General features: G+C 48.9%; 1 protein-coding gene across 1 annotated transcript in view; it reads right to left on the bottom strand.

Moving 5' to 3' along the window:
• Window positions 1–20,444, bottom strand: part of MOV10L1 (Mov10 like RNA helicase 1) — a 57,811-nt gene that overhangs the window by 29,121 nt on the left and 8,246 nt on the right. The window contains exons 3-9 of the mRNA XM_066361302.1: window positions 19,433–19,595; window positions 10,037–10,149; window positions 7,804–7,991; window positions 4,904–5,053; window positions 4,185–4,429; window positions 3,128–3,239; window positions 2,015–2,209 (exon numbers count right to left, since the gene is read on the bottom strand). Coding sequence (XP_066217399.1) covers window positions 2,015–2,209; window positions 3,128–3,239; window positions 4,185–4,429; window positions 4,904–5,053; window positions 7,804–7,991; window positions 10,037–10,149; window positions 19,433–19,595 — 1,166 coding nt within the window. The remainder of the gene's footprint in view (window positions 1–2,014; window positions 2,210–3,127; window positions 3,240–4,184; window positions 4,430–4,903; window positions 5,054–7,803; window positions 7,992–10,036; window positions 10,150–19,432; window positions 19,596–20,444) is intronic.

Here is a 20,444-nt window from a genome sequence, read left to right as displayed (position 1 = left end):
AAGCTTCCAGTGACCTGAACACTGACAGCAATGCCCAATGAGATGTGACCACAGGGACCCTCAGCACGACTGCAAGCACACTGGTGGCAGCAGCCCTGTCAGGCTCCCGTGCTCAGCTTCCTAGTCCTCTGGGCAGGTCAGCGTAGCCCCCGCGCTCCGCCTTCCCTGGGAAGTAACTGAGTCAGCCACCGGCATGAAGAACATCATCACCACTACTATGGGCAAGTCCAATATGCCAACATGCGGCAGGGAGCATGTTGCTTCAGAGGAGCATCTGACCTAAGTAAGGGCTGCCACTGGCATGGCCCTGTTCTAACTTGCTCACACTTTTGCCTGAGTGGATGAGGCTAGTGCCTCCTTCCTTGTTCCCTAGCAGTCACCACATATGTGGGTTCTTTCAGGTCAGCTTCTTGGCAGGGACGCCCTGGAGGCCATTACAGGGACCCCTTTCCCCCAGTGGTGTGCAAGGGCTAGATGGGCACACATGTGCAGTGTGTGTAGAAAGCAGGAGGCAGTCAGTAAGTGACAGCAAAGTACTCATTTCTGACGTGAACCTGAGATGGGGACAGATCATCCCCCTCACACATTCAGCTAAGTGGCCTGAATGGCCCCTCTGATCACACGGCCTCAAGGGGCGAGTGGACAGATCGTGCTGCTTGCAGCCTGGAGCGCCTGCAGGCTCAGCCAAGAGTGTCCTCAGTGTGAACACACGAACACACTGCTCTGGATGCGCAGGGCCGCCAGGGCGTGGCAGTGGGGGGGCAGTGCAGACACTGGGTGCCAAGGATGCCTTGGGACACCTGATCCAACAGGACAGGCACTCTGGGTCACTAAGTTGAGGACAGGAATGTCTCTTGTCTCAGAGAAACTCATGCACAATGACAATCATTAATATTCCAAAGGAAGTGACTGACCAGGGGATTAAACACCTGTCCTGGTCAATTTCACTCCTAGGTTAAGCAATTTCCACTCGGAAGGTGCCTGGTGAAACTCTAACAATAGCCAGGGTTCTGAGAAGCTTCTGGGACTTTCCTGAATGCCATGGGAACTTCTCGTCCCCAGGTTCTAGGTCCTGCCCCCGAGCATACCCTGACTGACCAATGACCATCATTACTGGTCATGCCAGATCCTGCACACTTGACAGACCTCAGCACCACACCAAGGAGGACTATGACTTTCCAAATGTGACTGAATCTCAGGCTAAGAGGCTGACCCAGGTCACATACCTCCCTTGTTCAACCCCGGAGGTCAACAGCCTCACAACACTCTCTGCTAATAGATTTTTCTTCTGCTGTAAAACTAGTCAAAACCCAAGACAGCTTATCTGAAACTGCTATTGGGCAAGATGTATCTGAAATTCAGGACTTCCCCATCCTGGAGAAGTAGGTAGTACATGTCCCCTGTGGGTTCTGGGTGGTTCCTGAGATAACCCATCGCGATCACAGCTGCGGGCAAGTGTTCACAGCGCACAGGACAAGGCTTGAAATACCATCACATCCACAGAGGTCAGATTTTTTGGCACCAAACTTTCCAGAGGTTTTGGACCTGTAGCGCCCTTGAGATGATATAGTTGACATCTGGGTGACCCCACAGCCCCAGCAAACAACAGTGTTGTTCTGAGTTTCATTCTTCAAGAAGCCAACCAGCCCTGCTGCCCCAAATACAAGTGACACTTGGGTGCTATGACAACTTACAAAGGCCACACCAGTCATTTGCCTCTGGGCTCCCACACGGGACATGGGCTGTCTCGGATGATGGCTGGGCTGCCAGGAAGATAACAGGTGGTGGGAGCAAAGGAAAAGGTCACCATCTGGGAGGGTCACCCTGAGACCAGCTGGGGTGTTGAAGGCCCACCTCTCATCCTCACACACCCTGTGGGCTGCACCCTGACACCCCTCAGGCATGGTTTTGTGCAAACACTTTGTCCCCCAAATGCAAGAGTTGAAAGAGCCCCCACATTCACTCTGCAAGCGAGAGTGCACACCCGGCCGTGCTGTCTTTCCTGTCCCAGTACCTTTTCTGCGTGGTCACGACAACTGTGGTTTTCATGGGAGGTGGCGCCTGGGGACTTTTAGACTTCTTCCACAAGAACGGCTCTCGCACGGAGATCAGGGACTCCTCCACACTCACCACATTCACCTCAAGGAAGCGCCCGATCAGGAAACTGGAGAAGCAGAGCAGGAGGAGCTCCCTGCAGCGGCCGGAAGCTCTAGGAGACACAAGACACAGATCAGCACTGGTTCCAGATGTGAGCGGTAGGCTCAGCACAGCTCTCCACGCATGCACGAGGAAAGCCAGAGCTCCTAGACCGTGTCCTGCGCTTTGAACAATTCTTTTCATAGAGAAAAAAGGGACTTTCTACAAGCAATGTAATACTTTCCCAAGACAAAGTCAAGCATCCAAGTCTTTTTTGTAATTCTCAAACTGAAGAACAGTAGGAAATGTTTTCATTTTCCCAAGTTTCAATCAGAATCGTCCAACACAATCAGAAACTGATCTTCACTTTGCTTCCTAACCACTCTCCTGCTGTCATACTGACCAGGCTGATGGACACCTGTGTCCCCAATGCCACTCCTGGTCCTGCATCATCATGTGTCAAAGGTCATGAAGAGCGGCCGCCTCACATGGCACTGGTTGAAGAAGCCTTAGGTGTCACTGGGGTTGGGCAGTGCTGGCTTGAACCAAGGCCGGGAATACTCAGGTCCCCGTTTTAAAAAGATTTATATAATTAGCAAGTGTAGATGGCAGACAAGGGAAGACCTGCAGCCAAAATGGCCAGTTGACAGGCGACCAGCAGGCAGCAGCAGGAGCTCAGGACAAGGGGAAGGAGGCAGGAGAGGAGGAGATGGCCCAGCTCCCACAGGCTGAGGGTGTCCAGCCTGTCCTCTATCACTCAGAAGCCAGGGGACGAGTGGGGGCCACTGCCAGGCTGGGCAGGGGCACTGCCTCGTGCGGCTGAACTCGCTCAAGCTACCACCTCCACCAACACTTGTTCTTATGAGTCCCATTGAAAGAGCTGCAGATACTGTTTATAATATCGAACCCAGAAGGACCATACATGGGACCTAAAAGATAGACATGCCCATGTCCCCGAGGCACACTCACTGCAAACCCTCCAGCCACGTACTTTGCCTCACAAATGACCAAAATCAGGGTTTTTTCGCCAGGAGGGATGAGCCCGCTGGGTTCTGTCTGTATTGGCTCCTTCCTCGAGACACTCGGCTCTTTTTCTCCATCTTCTTTACAGGGATGGTCGTTGGGGAGATGAAATTAGAACAAAGATAAATTATTATTATTATTTTTTATTCATTTTAGAGAGGAGAGAGAAAGGGAGAGAGAGAGAGACAGAGAGGGAGAAGGTGAGGAGGAGCTGGAAGCATCAACTCCCATATGTGCCTTGACCAGGCAAGCCCAGGGTTTTGAACCGGCGACCTCAGCATTTCCAGGTTGACGCTTTATCCACTGTGCCACCACAGGTCAGGCTAAGGTAAATTATTTTTATTTATTTATTTTTTTGTATTTTTCTGAAGCTGGAAACGGGAAGAGACAGTCAGACAGACTCCCGCATGCGCCCGACCGGGATCCACCCAGCACGCCCACCAGGGGGCGACTGCTCTGCCCACCAGGGGGCGATGCTCTGCCCCTCCGGGGCGTCGCTCTGCCGCGTGACCAGAGCCACTCTAGTGCCTGGGGCAGAGGCCAAGGAGCCATCCCCAGCACCCGGGCCATCTTTGCTCCAATGGAGCCTTGGCTGCGGGAGGGGAAGAGAGAGACAGAGAGGAAGGAGGGCGGGGGGCGGGGGTGGAGAAGCAAATGGGCGCTTCTCCTATGTGCCCTGGCCGGGAATCGAACCCGGGTCCCCTGCACGCCAGGCCGACGCTCTACCGCTGAGCCAACGGGCCAGGGCCGGTAAATTATTTTTGACAGTGGTGGTACACCTGTAGACCAAGGTACATCTTGGACACACAGCCAAGCACCAGATTGGGATGACACAAAGCAAGCTGAAAGTAGTCAGCTTTTCCACAATTTAGAATGTCTGACACACGTCCAGGTATTGTTGAGCGACTTTTGTCCCTGTCCCCAACCCCAAAACATCAGAGAAGGTCTAGAACTGAAGAACTGGCAGCATCTAGGGACCCTAGGCCTAGCCTGGCCGGGGCTCAGGAGGCTGACGGAGTGTCTACCTGGAGAGACTGGTGTGCTGTGGGCCAGGCTGCGCTCTGATGTCTGTTCGACTCTGGGGTCTCGGCAGCTGTCTACTGAGCCAACACTCTCATCTGAGAAGTCTTCTCCCTTCTTAGGGCCAGAGCCAGAAGGTGCTGGTGTGCAGCACTTGGTTCTCCTCAGGATGTGGAGCCGGAACTGTCTGCTTTTGTCCCAGCCAGCCAGCTTGCAGCTGACCAGGTTTTGAGGAACATCTCCTTTATTCCTGCACAAAGGGAACTAGCCATGAACAGAACTTCTGATGCTAAAATATTTAGTTACACTAGAGTACAGAACTCAAAGTAACTACTGAACTGGCAGCTGCAAATACCTTTATAAGTAAAAAGAAGGTTTTGGGTTGGACATTTTCATAAAGGAAAAAATGAGCAAAGTACAGTTGGTTCTATAGAATTTCTTTTTTTTTTTAAATCATTTTATTTTATTTTATTCATTTTTAGAGAAGAGAGAGAAATGGAGAGAGAGAGAGAGAGAGAGAGAGAGAGAGAGAGACAGGGGGGAGGGGCTGAAAGCATCAACTCCCATATGTGCCTTGACCAGGCAAGGCCAGGGTTTCGAACCGGCGACCTCAGCATTTTCAGGTCGATGCTTTATCCACTGCGCCACAACAGGTCAGGCTCTATAGAATTTCTTAACTCACAGCTTGAGACCCATTCCCATAACTTCACATGAGTGCACTTACTCTATGCAGATCACCATGTTCTTACTCTCGCCCTCTGTCAGCGCTCCAAAGTTCGTCATTCTCGTGACTTCAATGTTGCCTTTGTTTTTTAGTAACAGGGCCTCACAGGCCTCTTCAGCAGCCTCGACCTTGGTGGAGGTGGAATTGTCTCTGGAGAAAGACCCAGCAACCATGTCACCATCCTGTGCGGCTGCCTCGAGGCACCACACCCTCCCCCTACCTGCCTCTCCTCCAGACCTAAAGCACCAGTGGAAGGACAAGCTGCCCTGCTGGATAAGGGACAAAGTGCACCCCAGAGAGGTGACCAGACATTGACCCTCCAATTCTGAAGGTCTGCAAGGAGGATAGCAGTCATCCTCAGGGACAAGAATGGCAGTCCTACAAACTCCAGAGAGGAGGAGGCAACCAGTGGTGACACCTCAAAAGAGGTCCTGGGCCTCGGGAGGGGTAGGGAAGGGTGTTGCTTATCAGGGACTCAGCAGGCTTACATTTGGGAAGAGTTTTGTTGCTTCCCAGTATTTGAAAACAATTAAATGAGAAGTTTTTCTCCTCCCTGAGCCTGGACCTGATTCCCTTTGGTTCAGACACTGTTCACCTGAGCGCTGCCCCCAGGAGGCCTACCTGGCATGCTCCCCACCTTACTCACCTGCAGCTACATTCAGAGCCTATGCATTCCTAGCCTCTGTCCACATGCAGTGACATTCTCACCACACTCATGACCCCCCCTCAGCTAGATGCTGCCCCTCAAATTCCCTGTCTTCCTAGGCCACCCCTTCCCTTCCTCTTCTCCAGCACAAGTACCGGCAGGCCGGGTGGCTGAGAGTGCAGCAGTGGACACGGTCAAGCCTCAGGGGCCGCACAGCTGACAAATCTGCTATGGAGGAGTGGGGTTGTAAGGGATAGACAACAGACATACCCTCAACTCTTTACAGTGTAGACTTGTCTGAGTGCTTTTCCAGGCACAGGGTGCCAGCTGATGCCTTTCCTAGCCCGGATGCCAGGTCTTGAAACCAGACCAAATGCAGCAGTCCACAGGCATGACTGTAGAGTGCTCAGACCCAACCCAAGTCCTTGAGAAATGCAAGAAATCAGCATACAGGAGGAACCCAGAGATGAAGACAAGAGACAGCTTGAATCACTCAGCCTCCCACAGGAATGCAGAGACCCAGAAGGAGGCAGATGGCCTGTCATCTATCTCAAGAGCAGAGCACGCTGATCTACCTTAGGACCTGCGCTGTCCCTTGTCCGCACATGACTAACTGCCCCTAGTACCATTACTAACAGCCCTGAATCACGTAAGAAGAGTCAGCAGGAAAGTGTGAGGCGACTGGGTCAGCAGACAGTTCCATTAAAAACACTGTATTTGCTTCAGTCTGTGTCCCTGTGTGCTGGTTCCACAGCGATGGGCAGCACAAGCTCCATGAGATTAGGCTTTGTGTGGTCACAGGGTTAGGATGACATGGTTAGGAATGACATGCAGGTTTTTGCCCCAACCCCCACTACCTTGGCCAATGGGGAAGATGGCAGGAGGGGCGGGGTCCATAGAAGGGCAGGTGCTCTGCTTGGCACACACAGTGGGCACATTGCACTAGTGCTGTACTTTGGACATTCAAGTTAGTAGCTGGATAGTGGGTCTGAGTGGCTATAGCTGTGGTGTCTAGATGGGCTCGTGTAGAAAAATGGTCAGACAGGAAGCTGGGGATAGTGTGGGGGCAGAAATGTGGCCCCCTCTGTGCCAGACCCCCTCCTGTGTCTGAGACAGTGAGCACACGGGGCAGCCGCTGATCCCATGCTTTCAAGATGGGTGTTTGTTGCGCTCCCCTGGATCCAGCAAGTCCCTTCCTCTACTCACATCCAAGTGCCACTGTGATGGCACAAGGACACCTGGACTTAGGAGTTTAGGCCTGGCTCACAGCCAGGCTTGACGTCAAAGGTGGAGCCCTCCCTCTGCCCTGTGAAGATAGCTATTTGAAGCAGAAAAGGGAGAAGACTTATGGACCAGGCCTGGGGTTAGTCACCAGCCCAGGGATGACCAGCACCCCTAGAGGATGGCTGCCGACTCCCACTGTAACCCAGGACCGACTGAAGGGGCTGGCCAGGAAGGAACTGACCACAGCCAGGAGCCAGCTGGCTGTGCCCACCCACTGCATGCAGCAGATGCTGGTGTGCCCACCAAGACACTCCTCTGAAAGCATAAGTCACAGAAAGTGTTAAGAGGTCCATGCTGGGAAGGAACATGACACCCAGACAAGACAGAGGCCCTGAGGCCTGAACTGGTTGCTGGACAGGACAGACCAGGCAGGCCGCTTCAATTACTCCCGCAGCTGGAGCAGCAGTCAGCCCGTCCAGCAGTTCTGCCCCTCACAAACACAACACCCCCCTCCCCCCATTCAGCTGTTGCATATGGAGATGGGCAGAAAATGAGCTGCATTCCAGTGTGGAAAGGAGTGGATGGGCAGGACAATCAGGGCCTGTGCAGCGCAGTGAGCTCCCTGAAGCGATTGCTGAGGAGGAAGGTAGAGATGGGGTGTGTCATGCTGGGAGCTCTGGGAGCCGCCTGTCAGATGTGGAGGCCATGTGGGCACCACTGGGAGGACACAGGCACAGGACATCAGTCATGTCCAGTGTGTTCTATAAAATGCTAACATGTTAAACAAGGTATAAACCCACCAAATATGGAAACCATCCAGGTCAAACAGGTAAGAGGGAGCCTTTAATCAACCTCTGATTAAGCATCATGAACACGTGGGAGGAGACAGCCCCTCCACCACTGTCCTACCAGGACATGGGCATAGACATGGATGTGGACAGTGGCCATCGGCTAGTGTAAGTAACTCTCACACTCTCCTGCGTCACCCTCACAATCCCTCCCCACGCCAGCCCGCAGTAGGTCCCCTTACCGTTTGTTCACTGGAGTCACGCACAGGGCCCTCCACATGTAGCATGACTGACTGCTCTCCACTACCACGGCGTTGACCACGTCATACCTCTGTGGCACATACCCCTCTGGAAGCTTCAGGGAGTCCAAGGTGAAAAAAACGCTGTCATCGATCACCCCATTTCTTCCACAGAGGCTAGAAATGCAGACCTGTGGGCACAGCGTCCAGATAGCCTCACCAGCAAGGCTGGCCCTTCTGGCCTCAAAAGAAAAGACCTGGTGGCCCTGGCCAGTTGGCTCAGCGGTAAAGCGTGGGCCTAGCGTGCGGAGGACCCGGGTTCGATTCCCAGCCAGGGCACACAGGAGAAGCGTCCATTTGCTTCTCCACCCCTCCGCCGCGCCTTCCTCTCTGTCTCTCTCTTCCCCTTCCGCAGCCAAGGCTCCATTGGAGCAAAGATGGCCTGGGCGCTGGGGATGGCTCCTTGGCCTCTGCCCCAGGTGCTAGAGTGGCTCTGGTCGCAACATGGCGACGCCCAGGATGGGCAGAGCGTCGCCCCATGGTGGGCGTGCCGGGTGGATCCCGGTCGGGCGCATGCGGGAGTCTGTCTGACTGTCTCTCCCTGTTTCCAGCTTCAGAAAAATGCAAAAAAAAAAAAAAAAAAAAAGAAAAGAAAAGAAAAGACCTGGTGACCACAGCTTCCCCTTGCCTTGACCCCTGCAGACAATAAGGTGGGGTGGGAACCTCGGGGAGAATGGGACCCTGTTGTCAGAGCAGAAGCAACGCCCTGAAGATGACACCAATAGTGGGTACCTTGGTACTAGGGCCCCGTGCATGCCACCCCCCACACTGTGGTCCCAGCCACACGCTCAAGTCCTGCACCCTACTGAACTCACTGCCCAGTCAGAACATAAGCACTTCTTTTTTTTTTTTTTTTTTTTAATTTATTCATTTTTTAGAAAGGAGAGAGAGAGGGAGGGAGAGAGAAAGAAAGACAGAGAGAGAGAAGGGGGAGGAGCAGGAAGCATCAACTCCCATATGTGCCTTGACCAGGCAAGCCCAGAGTTTTGAACCGGCGACCTCAGCATTTCCAGGTCGACGCTTTATCCACTGCGCCACCACAGGTCAGGCGAACATAAGCACTTCTGCATAAAGTTCCCCCCTTAGGACTTAACCAGGACAGCATACTACTGTTGGAAGCCAATCAACAGCTGCTGGTTGACATAATCACAGCAGAGAAGACCAACAACTGCTGGTTGACACAGTCACAGCAAAGAAAAGGCCCAACAATACTTCCCCCTTTAACTTTCTGAATTAATTTGGTTTTTTATCCCCCCCTTTTCTGGGTGTGTGTGCTATCATTTATGGCGCAGGGATAATAGCACCGTGCTTTCCCTGCAGATGCATAGTAATTTCTCTGGAAATGACAGAGGGTGTGAGCTCCACAGAAAAGCCTATAAACCCCCTTGCCTGGGCCCATAGACATAGGAGGCTGGCTATGATACCCCAGAAAAGGGCTAAGACTGTGGGAAAATTCCCTCCTATAAATCATATTAGGAAAAAATAGATCGTGACTTATGAGTAGGTAGGAAACAGTAACTATACACAAAAGCACCTTTCAGCTTTCACCTAATCCATTACTTTACCTTCCTGGCCTTTTCATATAACAGAATAGAAAAACTTTCCTTTCCTCTTGCATACCTGACCTGCAGGTAGTGGAATACTCTGAGAAAAATAAAGTTAGAACTTAACTAGTATATGAATATAGTAGACAAATAAAATTTGACTAGACAATAGGACATTAGGTAAGGTAGAGTTATTAATCAATACTGACCTTTTAGAAGCTTGCACAAAAACTGTTGCCGTTTTCAAGTTATTGTATAACTGTACTTAGAATGACTTACCACATGATTTATAGCTTATAGAAATGTACTAACTGTTGCCTAGAAATATGTAACCATAGTGAAACAAAAACAATTATTAACCAATGCATTCTGTATACCATGTGATTGTATTAGTGTGTGCCTATAAAAATAAAGCTGTACTAGCCATTGGCAGAGATGCCTGGCAGTGAATCTAAAGAATTCAGCTCTCTCATTCATTTTGTGCCAACGCCGTCTCTTCCTGTGGGACTCCTGGATTCCCCCCGCGGCTGGACCCCGGCACACCAGCGGGTCTTCTCTGGCCACACCTGAACCTGAGTACGATGACCCCCGTGCACCCAGGAATACCGGGATGAGGGAGGGCCAGTACCTACCTTGTCCACACGCTTGTACCGCAGTGGCTGCACTGACACGGCCTCACTGCTCCACGTGCCCGGCCGGATCCAGTATGTGGCCTCCACCCAGTCTCCCTTGCATGGCTTAAAACCTCCAAGGCAGGAGAGCAGTGTTACCCAGGTCTGCATTAACTGCAGTGCCCAGCCCTCAGAAGGAACGGTACACTGGTCCTTCCTGCTCTAGCTGAGACATGGGGTACTCTGCTGGCAGGGACAAGTCTGCCACCCTAAGTCTCCTCCAGACCCACCTGGCTGCACAGTCTCCTCCCTTCAGCCCAACCCTCCCTACCAGACAGGCCTGTGGCCAGGTGGCCACACTGGTCACAGTATCAGGAGGCCATCAGGTTTCAGACAGTCCCCACATTTTTCATTAAAACTCTAAGTATTATTATTAACAACTGCAACAAAGTAAGCTCAGCGGCAGACCTCTGTTGTCACCTTCAAACTCCAGGAGCTGTGGACACACATGTGGTGCAACCACAGGCACTTGTCTCGGCCAGCTCTGCCAAGAGGCAGTGTGAGTGCCCCTCCTGCTTGGGGACACACAGGGTAATAGGGACAAAGGGAAGTAAGGGCTGGCAGCTCATGTGGGAGCACACAGTGCCTGCCAGGTGGTTGTGCTGCGGCCTGTGCCATGGCCCACAGGTGCACAGTGCCACCAGGCCCGCTGAAAGGCTGGGTGGGACAGGTGCAAAGCCCCGTGACATGGATGCAGTCACAGGCAGTGATAACAGAGAGCAGGCCTACTGTGGTACCCAGTGCAGGGCCACAACTAGTTACAGTTCTGTAGTAAACTCTTCTGAAAGCAACATGTTCAAGAAACAAAGTACAAAACTGGACGCTGAGTTTGTTTCTCAAGGAGGCAAGTGATGAGCACAGCTCCTGTTCCACACAGGGCCAGGGAGGCAGTTGTGTGCCACATAGCTGTGCTGCCCAGGGCCAGCTGTGCAGGGAAGGATGGTGCCCGGAGCAGTGACACGCAGGAGAGAGGCTCCATGTGGCATTTTATTAAGTCACTTTAACATAATTTTGCTAACTTTTAATTCCAAATCTTCTGGAACACATATGAGTAGTGAAGTAATAGCTACCAATGTGCTAACTATATAAACACTGTATTTTATTTCATTTCTTTTTTTAAAAATTAATTTATTTTTTCTAGAGAGGGACAGACAGACAGGAAGGGAGAGAGACGAGAAGCATCAATTCTTCATTGCAGCACCCTAGTCGCTCGACCGCCCTCCCACATGTGCCCTGACCAGGGGGCCACAGCCAAGCCAGTGACCCCTTGCTCAAGCCAGCGACTCTTGAGTCCAAGCTGGTGAGCCCTGCTCAAACCAGATGAGCTCGCGCTCAAGCTGGCAACCTCGGTGTCCCAAACCTGGGCCCTCCGCTCCATTCACTGCGCCACCGCCGGGTCAGGTTATTTCATTTCTTTTTGAGAGAGAGTGAGACACAGAGAGACAGGAAGGGAGAGAGATGAGAAGCATCAACTCATAGTTGTGGCCTTTTAGTTATTTATCAATTGCTTTCTCATATGTGCCTTGAGTGGGGTGGGGGACTCCAGCTGAGCCAGTGACCCCTTGCTTAAACCAGTAACCTTGGACTTAAGCCAGTGACCTTTGGGCTGAAGCCAGCAAGCATGGGATGTCTACGATGCAGAAGCTGGCGAGCCCGCACTCAAGCCAGTGATCTTGGGGTTTTGAACCTGGATCGTCAGTGTCTAAAGTTGATGTTCTATCCACTGCGCCACCACTCAGGCTAAACAATTACTTAAAAAAGAAAAACAATGGAGCAAATTCAAATAAGTTTGATGTTTTTTTCTCTGCCAGAATCATGGAATGAAAATAAAGATTTGGAAGGTCATTCTGTTGAAGATGATATTGCAACTGTAAATTCAGTTTTAAAAACCCAGCACTAGAGTAAAATTTTTGTTTTAACAATGATACCATGTGAACAAGTTTGATTCATAATAAAGACAAGATCCACACCTGCTGAGATTATTGGATGCTGGGAATGTGTGAGTCTTTTGAAAGTCCTTCATTATTACAGAGTATCAGCTGATCCTGTTAAAATGAGGATCAGCTAATGCCCCAGCAAAGCTGACAGCGCTAGAGCCACAGAGCTTCTGGGACAACGTTGGTTGTGACATAAAACCCCAGATCTCTTTGTAGCCCAACAATCCCAATTTTACAAATGTTTGAAACTTTCAATAAGTTCTTTGTAAGCCAACCCTACAATGGCGGTCATTTCAATTAAAAAAATTTTTCGGCCCTGGCCGGTTAGCTCAGTGGTAGAGCGTCGGCCTGGCGTGCAGAAGTCCCGGGTTTGATTCCCGGCCAGGGCACATAGGAGAAGCGCCCATCTGCTTCTCCACCCCCGCCCCTCCTCTCTGTCTCTCTCTAACCCTCCCGCAGCCAAGGCTCCATTGGAGCAAAGATGGCCCGGGCGCTGGGGATGGCTCCTTGGCCTCTGCCCCAGCGCTAGAGTGGCTCTGGTCGCAACAAAGCGACGCCCCGGAGGGGCAGAGCATTGCCCCCTGGTGGGCAGAGCAGTCGCCCCCTGGTGGGCGTGCTGGGTCTATCCCGGTCGGGCGCATGCGGGAGTCTGTCTGACTGTCTCTCCCCGTTTCCAGCTTCAGAAAAATACAAAAAAAAAAAAAAAATTTTTTTTTTCCACTGATTTGAGAAAGGGGGAGGGAGGGAAAGGAGGAGAGAGAGAGGGGTACAAACCCATTGTTTCACTTAGTTGTGTACTCACTGATTGCCTCTCATGTGTCCTGCCCAGGGCTTGAACTCATGATCTCGGTGCACTAGGATGATGCTCTATCCACTGAGCCACCTGGCCAGAGCCCCATTTTAATTTTTTTTTATTATTATTTCTAGAAAATCCCATTTTAATTTTTTAAAGTGAGACTTTTAAATTTTGGTTATATTTTATCAAAATCGGTAGGGAAAAAAAATCGGTAGGGAATCCTTAATCAAAGTATCAATATATATGGGACCAGAAACCTTCAACTTCAGAAGCTTTTTGAGAATGAAGTGTAGTTACTGGAAATACCAGGTGCAGGCAGGCAGACAGACACTGATGTCCTGAAAGTGCCGGCGGGAAGGCTGCAGTGGCTGGGCATATGGTGCCCAGGGTTTGCAGCAGAGCTCCTGTGGCAGGACTGGCCTACCCAACTGTGTGAAGTCTCTCCACAAAGCCCTCATTTTAACAGGATCAGCTGATACTCTGTAATAATGAAGGTCTTTCAAAAGGCCCACACACTCCCAGCATCCAAACTGGGTGCCACATTCAAAAAGTCGTAGAGACAACTAATTTGAGTTTTTAGTTTATATAAATATTTGAACACCTCTGTACCCATAGACACAAAAAACAGTACCTATGAGAACAGGTATAGCTACACATTTCAATAGGAATAACCCAGACTTGTGAATATCTTACATGTAGCAGAATTTGCTGAGCTTACTAACATTTCCCAATTAAAAATATCAAGGCCTACAGGGAGACCAATAAAAGGTGCCTACAATGTCAAGTCCATCAACTATGAATGAGCTCTGAAAGAGCCTCCAAGCACTGCCTGAAAAATGAGTTAGTACCACATTGAGAAATGTACATTGGGCCCTGACCTATTGGCTCGGGGTAGAGCGTCGGCCCAGTGTGTGGAAATCTCGGGTTCGATTCCCAGTTAGGGTACACAGGAGAAGCGCCTGTCTGCTTCTCCACCCTTTCCCCTCTCCTTCCTCTCTATCTCTTTCTTCCCCTCCTGCAGCCAAGGCTCCATTGGAGCAAAGTTGGCCCGGGCCCTGAGGACGGCTCCATGGCCTCTGCCTCAGGCACTAGAATGGCTCCGGCTGCAACGGATCAACGCCCCAGATGGCAGAGCATTGCCCCCTGGTGGGCAGGCTGAGTGGATCACAGTCGGATGCATGCAGGAGTCTTTCTGACTGCCTCACTGCTTCTAACTTTGGAAAAATACAAGAAAAAAAAGAAAAATGTACATTGTTCAGATCAATATCAGTGACGTAACACCAGGGATGCTAAGAAATTAGAACATGGCCCTGGCTGGTGGTGCAGTGGAGAGCATCATCCCAGAGTGCCAAGGTCACCAGTTCTATGCCAGTCTCCGGCTTCATCCCAGGGTCACCAGCTCGATCCTGGGGTTGCTGGCTTGATCCTGAGAATGCTGGCTCTAGCCCTGGTCAGGGCATGTATGATAAGCAATCAGTGAGTGCACAACTAAGTGAAATAAGTTGATGCTTCTCCCCCCCAAAAAGTTAACATGTACCAAGAATGACTATATAATCAATATTAAGTTGTTTTAATGTACTCAACTATTGTTTCTCTTTTTTCTAGAAAGAATTTGTTTTGCAAACAGTTTCTGATTAGTACTTCTTTAAAGGTCCTCCAATGTGACAAAATCAATTTGCAAATTGCTATACATATATGTTTTGAAAACTGACTTAATTCTAATGAAATTAAACACTGATCTTCCCTTCTAAGCTGGCGACCAGTCTGAACACTTCCTGGTCAACCTGTGGGAGTGGAATGGGCTGCCCTCAGGGCACATGGCAGCACCAACCCCACCTTGATCACTTACCTGCCACTCTGCTGGCACTTTCTATGGGCTAATCCCAACCAGAAGCCAGAGGTCAATGCAGGGTGGTTGACAGAGAACAGGTCTAGAGTTAGGAGACTGCTCAGTTCCAAAGGGCAAAGAGCTTGGCCATAGGAGGGGGTGTTTGAGGCCTGGAACATGACCCAGAAGGAGCAGCCAGGGCCTGGGCAGCAGTTTTCGGAGTGACCAGCTGAGGACCTCAGCAATGTGGCACATGAAGACTGGTCCCTGCTGTGAGCAGACTTGTCACTAACAAGGCACCCTGACCAGGGCAGGGCCCAGACTACATGTGGTGCTGGGCTCTTGGGCGTTGCAGAAAGTTTCAGAAGGACCATGGAACTTCTGATTCATCTCACAATGGGTGCATAAACCAGTTTAGTTTGAAAATAAAGAAAAAATCAGACTTGTGAGCCAGGCTGGGAGCTTAGGACATGTGGAGGAACTTCCCTCTCAGGACTGCTTTTGCTATGATCCATAAATTTTGAGTTGTTGTATGCTTTCATCTGTTTCAAGAAAAATTTTGATTTCTTCCTTGATCTCATTGTTAACCCATTATTTAATAACATGCTATTGAGCCTCCACGTGTTTGAATGTTTTTCAGTTTTTCTGTTGTAGTTGATTTCTAGTTTCATGCCATTGTGGTAGAGAAGATGCTTGTGATGATTTCAATCATAAATTTATTGAGACTTGTTTTCTGTCCTAACATGTGGTCTATCCTAGAAAATGTAACATGATCACTTGAAAATAATGTATATTCTGATGCTTTGGGGTGAAATGATCTGAAGATATCAATTAAATCCAGTCAATTTATTGTGTCATTTAAGGCTGCTGATTCTTTATTAATTTTCTGTCTGGAGGATCTGTCCATTGATGTCAGTGGGGTATTAAAATCCCCTACTGTTATAATAGTATTGGTGTTGATTTTGCCTTTTATGTCCATCAAAATATGCTTTATACATTTAGATGTTCCTATCCTAGGTCCATAAATATTTATAATGGTTACATTCTCTCGTTGGGTTGCTCCCTTTATCATTCATTATGTAGTGACCTTCTTTGTCCCTTACTATATAGCCTTTGTTCTAAAGGCTATTTTGTTAGATATAAGTATTGCTACCCCAACTTTTTTTCATTTCCATTTGCATGGAATATTTTTGCCATTCTTTTACTTTCAGTCTGTGTATCTTTTGTTCTGAGGTGGGTCTCTTGTAGACAGCATATGTAAGGGTCCTGTTTTCTTATCCATGCAGCTACTGTATATCTTTTGATTGGAGCATTTAATCCATTTAAATTTAAGGTTATTATTGATATATATTTATTTATTGACACTTTATTCTTTGAATTTATAATCTATTCTCTTGATTTCTTTTTTTTTTTCTTTCCTCTTCTTATAGCAGGCCTTTTAATATTTCTTCTTATACTGGTCTGGTGGTAAAGGACTCCTTGAGCCTTTTTCTGTCTGGGAAGTTCTTTTTTCTCCTTCAATTTTAAATGATAGCTTTGCTGGACAGTCTTGGTTTTAGGTCTTGTTTTGCATCACTTTGATATTTCTTGCCAATCACTCTAGCCTAAAGGGTTTCTGTTGAGAAGATGTTACCCTTATGGGGGTTCCTTTGTAGGCAATTAACTGATTTTCTCTTTGCAACTTTTAGTATTCTTTATTTCTTTAACTTTGGCATTTTAAAGGTGCCTTGGTGTGGGCCTCTTGGATTAGTCTTTAATAGGACTCTGTGCTTCTTGAACTTGTGTGACCTTTTCCTTTTCAATTTATCAGTTTTCAGCTATGACTTTTTTTTTTGGTATTTTTCTGAAGCTGGAAACGGGGAGAGACAGTCAGGCAGACTCCCACATGCGCCCGACTGGGATCCACCTGGCACGCCCACCAGGGGGCGATGCTCTGCCCCTCCGGGGCATCGCTCTTTTGCGACCAGAGCCACTCCAGCGCCTGGGGCAGAGGCCAAGAAGCCATCCCCAGCGCCCGGGCCATCTTTGCTCCAATGGAGCCTCGCTGCGGGAGGGGAAGAGAGAGACAGAGAGGAAGGAGAGGGGGAGGGGTGGAGAAGCAGATGGATGCTTCTCCTGTGTGCCCTGGCCGGGAATTGAACCCGGGACTTCTGCATGCCAGGCCGACGCTCTACCACTGAGCCCACCGGCCAGGGCCAGCTATAACTTCTTCAAACAAATTCTCTATCCCTTGTTCATTCTATTCTCCTTCAGGAACCCCTATGATGCAGATGTTGTTTCTCTTCATGTTGTCACAGAGGTTTCTTAAGAGTTTCCTCAGTCTTTTTGAGCCTCTTTCTTTCTGCTACTCTCCTTACGTGCTTATGTTTATCTTATAATCTAAATTGCTGATTCGATCCTCTGCTTTATCCAGCCTGCTACTGATTCATTTTAGTGCAGTCTTCATTTCTAGTATTGTATTTGCCATTTCTGACTGGTTCTTTTTTATGGTTTCAATATCCTTTTTAATGCTTACTATGTTCTCACTCTGGTAACCCATTCTTACTTTAAGATCCTTGAACATCCTAATAACCATTATTTTAAACTGTGTCTGATAGTTTGGTTACTTCCATTTCAATTAATTCTTCTTCTGGGGATTTCTCTTGTTGATTCATTTAGGTGATGCTTCTTTATCTACCTTTTTTGTCTGTGTATCAGGTTGCTCTGCTCTGAGTCCCAAATTTGTTGTGGCATATCTATGAGGAAGATGGGCTCAGTGGTACTGACCTCCAGGCCATCTGAGATCCTTGCTCTTGGAATGTTTCTTGAGGGTTATATTTACCTTCCTGTTGTATTTGAGTCTTGGATGCTGTTGGTCTTTTCGTGGGTCGAGTTACCCCTTCAGGCTGGCTGGCTCTAAAAGTCAACCTTGATCACGTGTATTAGATGATATTCAGTGTCCTACTGGGGCATATTTATTCTCAGCAGGGTCTGGTGCCTGCTGGACTCCTCCTTTGGGCAGGCTGCTTGTGTGCCTAGCTGAGTCCCGTGTTGGGTGTAGTATGCCACCCACTACTGATTGTGTTGGTTTTTGGTCCTCTTGGGCCAAATTCGGGTATGGGTAGATGTCAGGTATTATTTGTAACCTGACGCTACTGCTGTGTTCACAGTTCATGTCAGCATTTTCTGTGCTTGGGTATTGTGGGAAGAGCCAACCTATGTATAAGGATCAGCTTCCTCCAGCTTAGAGCTGACAGCTCCATAAAAGGGCCCAAGTTTTCTAAGATATGCTTCCCCTTTTCAGCTGCTTTATCTCCTCTTGCAGCTTCCTGGTCTTCCCACAGAGCCTTCTATAGAAAGACTGTAGAGTGACTGCAGACTGGCCTCATCCCACCAACCCTTTCACAGGTTGCAAGTTAGTGAGTTAGGGCAGCTGAGGCCTGGATGATTAATATTAGTAGGACTCATGGTCAAGAGCTCAGTATGGGGAAAGTGTCCCCTACTCCAGAGCCTAATCCCTCAGCTACTGCTGGGGACTCCAATTCTATTTCTTCCCAGCAAAGTGAGAAGCAGGTTCAGATTGGGTAGGACTGACAGTCCCTTCTGTGGAAGTTCTTCCAGCTGGGGAGCCCCTGGTCTCAGGGGAGGAAGATCAAGAGAGTCCTCCCCTGGTGCTGATTGTGCCCCCCTAAGAGGTGGCTAAGCCCCTTGTCTGGTCCCAACAATAGGTTCCAAGGAACTCACTCTTTGAATGTCTGTGCTCTAAACCTCTCTACCTTCCCCCTGTGGAACTTAGCCCAGCAGGGCAGGATATCCAGGACTTCGGCCGGCTGATTGTGAAGCTCTACCTCATCCAATGCATGCAAGGTGCAATGTAAGTGTTGACCACAGAAAGTGGAATTCGCGCCTGACCAGGCGGTGGCGCAGTGGATAGAGCGTCAGACTGGGATGCCGAGGACCCAGGTTCGAGACCCCGAGGTTGCCAGCTTGAACGTGGGCTCATCTGGTTTGAGCAAAAGCTCACTAACTTGGACCCAAGGTTGCTGGCTCAAGCAAGGGGTTACTCGGTCTGCTGAAGGCCCACGGTCAAGGCACATATGAGAAAGCAATCAATGAACAACTAAGGTGTCGCAATGCACAATGAAAAACTAATGATTGATGCTTCTCATCTCTCCATTCCTGTCTGTCTGTCCCTGTCTATCCCTCTCTTCGACTCTCTCTCTGTCTCTGTTAAAAATAAATAAATAAATAAAAATAAAAAATAAAAAAAAGAAAGTGGAATTCGCCTCAGCTGGGTTTGGTGCCTGATGCGCTCTCCCTTTGGATATGCTACTACAAAGACTAGCTAGCTGGTCCTGCTCTGATGTAGTCTGTAGCTGGCCAGGTGATGTGTTGGTTCTGGGCCTCTTCGGAGGGAACCTGGTGCAGACCAGTGTAAGACACTGCCTGTGACTGACCCTCAGCAACCTTTTTGGATCTATAGTAAATCAGAGTTTGTGGCTGTCTCTGCTAGGCTTAGTGGGTAGTGTGGGAGGGGCCAACCTGTATGTAAGGATCAGCTTCCTCCAGCTTGGACCAAGCTGCACATTTAGGCAGCTTTTACCAGCACTGGGCCTGGGGGCACATCAGCAGAAGACCCAAAGTTCCCTGAGATCCACCTCCTGCTGCCTGTCTGCTGGCTGCTTGTTGGGCTCGGCCACTGAAAAAACCTCTGGTAGAGTCTAGAATCTGGGGCAATTCAGGGATTATAAAAGGTGGTGGGCGTGGCTCTCAACAAACTCACTTTTAAATGTTAAATAGAAACCCACCCAGCCTACCTTCACAAACACTTTCCAGAGAGAAGTATGTGGTCTGATTGATGTAGCCAGCATCCTTTATCAACGATGTCACACAGCCAATCAGGACTCGGGGGCTGGAGTCTGATAGCCCTCCACCCTGGTTTTTGCTGTCCTCTTCCCATTTATTAGAGACAGCGTCCACCTGAAAGACAAATAAACCACTACTTAAATTGTAGTAAGAGGATCACAGGAAAAGCAAACTGAAAGCTAATACTCCTTATGAACAGAGATGCAAAAATCTTCAACATAATACTAGCAAATTGAATGCAACAAAATATTAAAAGAATTATGCACTGTAACCAAGGGGGGAACCTATCCCAGAAGGTAAGGATGGTTCAACACATGAAAAGCAATTGACATGATACATCACATTAGAAGTGCCAGGGGCAAACACACCATCTCAGGCAATGCAGAAAAGGCAGTGACAAAACTCAACATGCTTTCATAATGTAATGCTCAACTAACTAGGAATAGAGGGGAACCTCCTCAACATGAAAAAGGCCGTGTACAACATAGTCACCACTAACGTCATAGTGTGTGATGACAAATTGAAAGCTTTTTCTCTAAGACCAGGCATAAGGCACTGTTCAAAAGAGTACTGGAAGTTCTCACCAAAGCAGAGAGGGAAAAGAAGATAAACAAACAACAGGAATCTAACCTGTAAAGCAGTGATTTTCAACCTTTTTATACTTGGGGATCAGTAAAATTAGAAGAAGTATTTCAGGGACTGCTAAGGTAGAAATCACCCTCAGCATAGGTGAATTCAACTAAGATCATTGGGTCTATGATCTTCATACGACATCAGGGTGCTTAGCACAAAATTTCTTTCAGACTAGTGGTTGAAAAACACTGCTAAAGGACAAAGGGAAATGATCAGTTTGCAGATGGCATGATCTTATATGTAGAAACAACTAAACATTCCATAAAAAACCTTACAGTTAATAAATTCAGCAAAGTATCAGGATACAAAATCAACACATAAAAATCAGTT

Source organism: Saccopteryx leptura, chromosome 1 (assembly GCF_036850995.1).
Source record: "Saccopteryx leptura isolate mSacLep1 chromosome 1, mSacLep1_pri_phased_curated, whole genome shotgun sequence".
Classification (NCBI taxonomy): domain Eukaryota; kingdom Metazoa; phylum Chordata; class Mammalia; order Chiroptera; family Emballonuridae; genus Saccopteryx; species Saccopteryx leptura.
The sequence above is the reverse complement of the archived record's forward strand: the minus strand, read 5'-3'. Positions and strand labels throughout refer to the sequence as shown.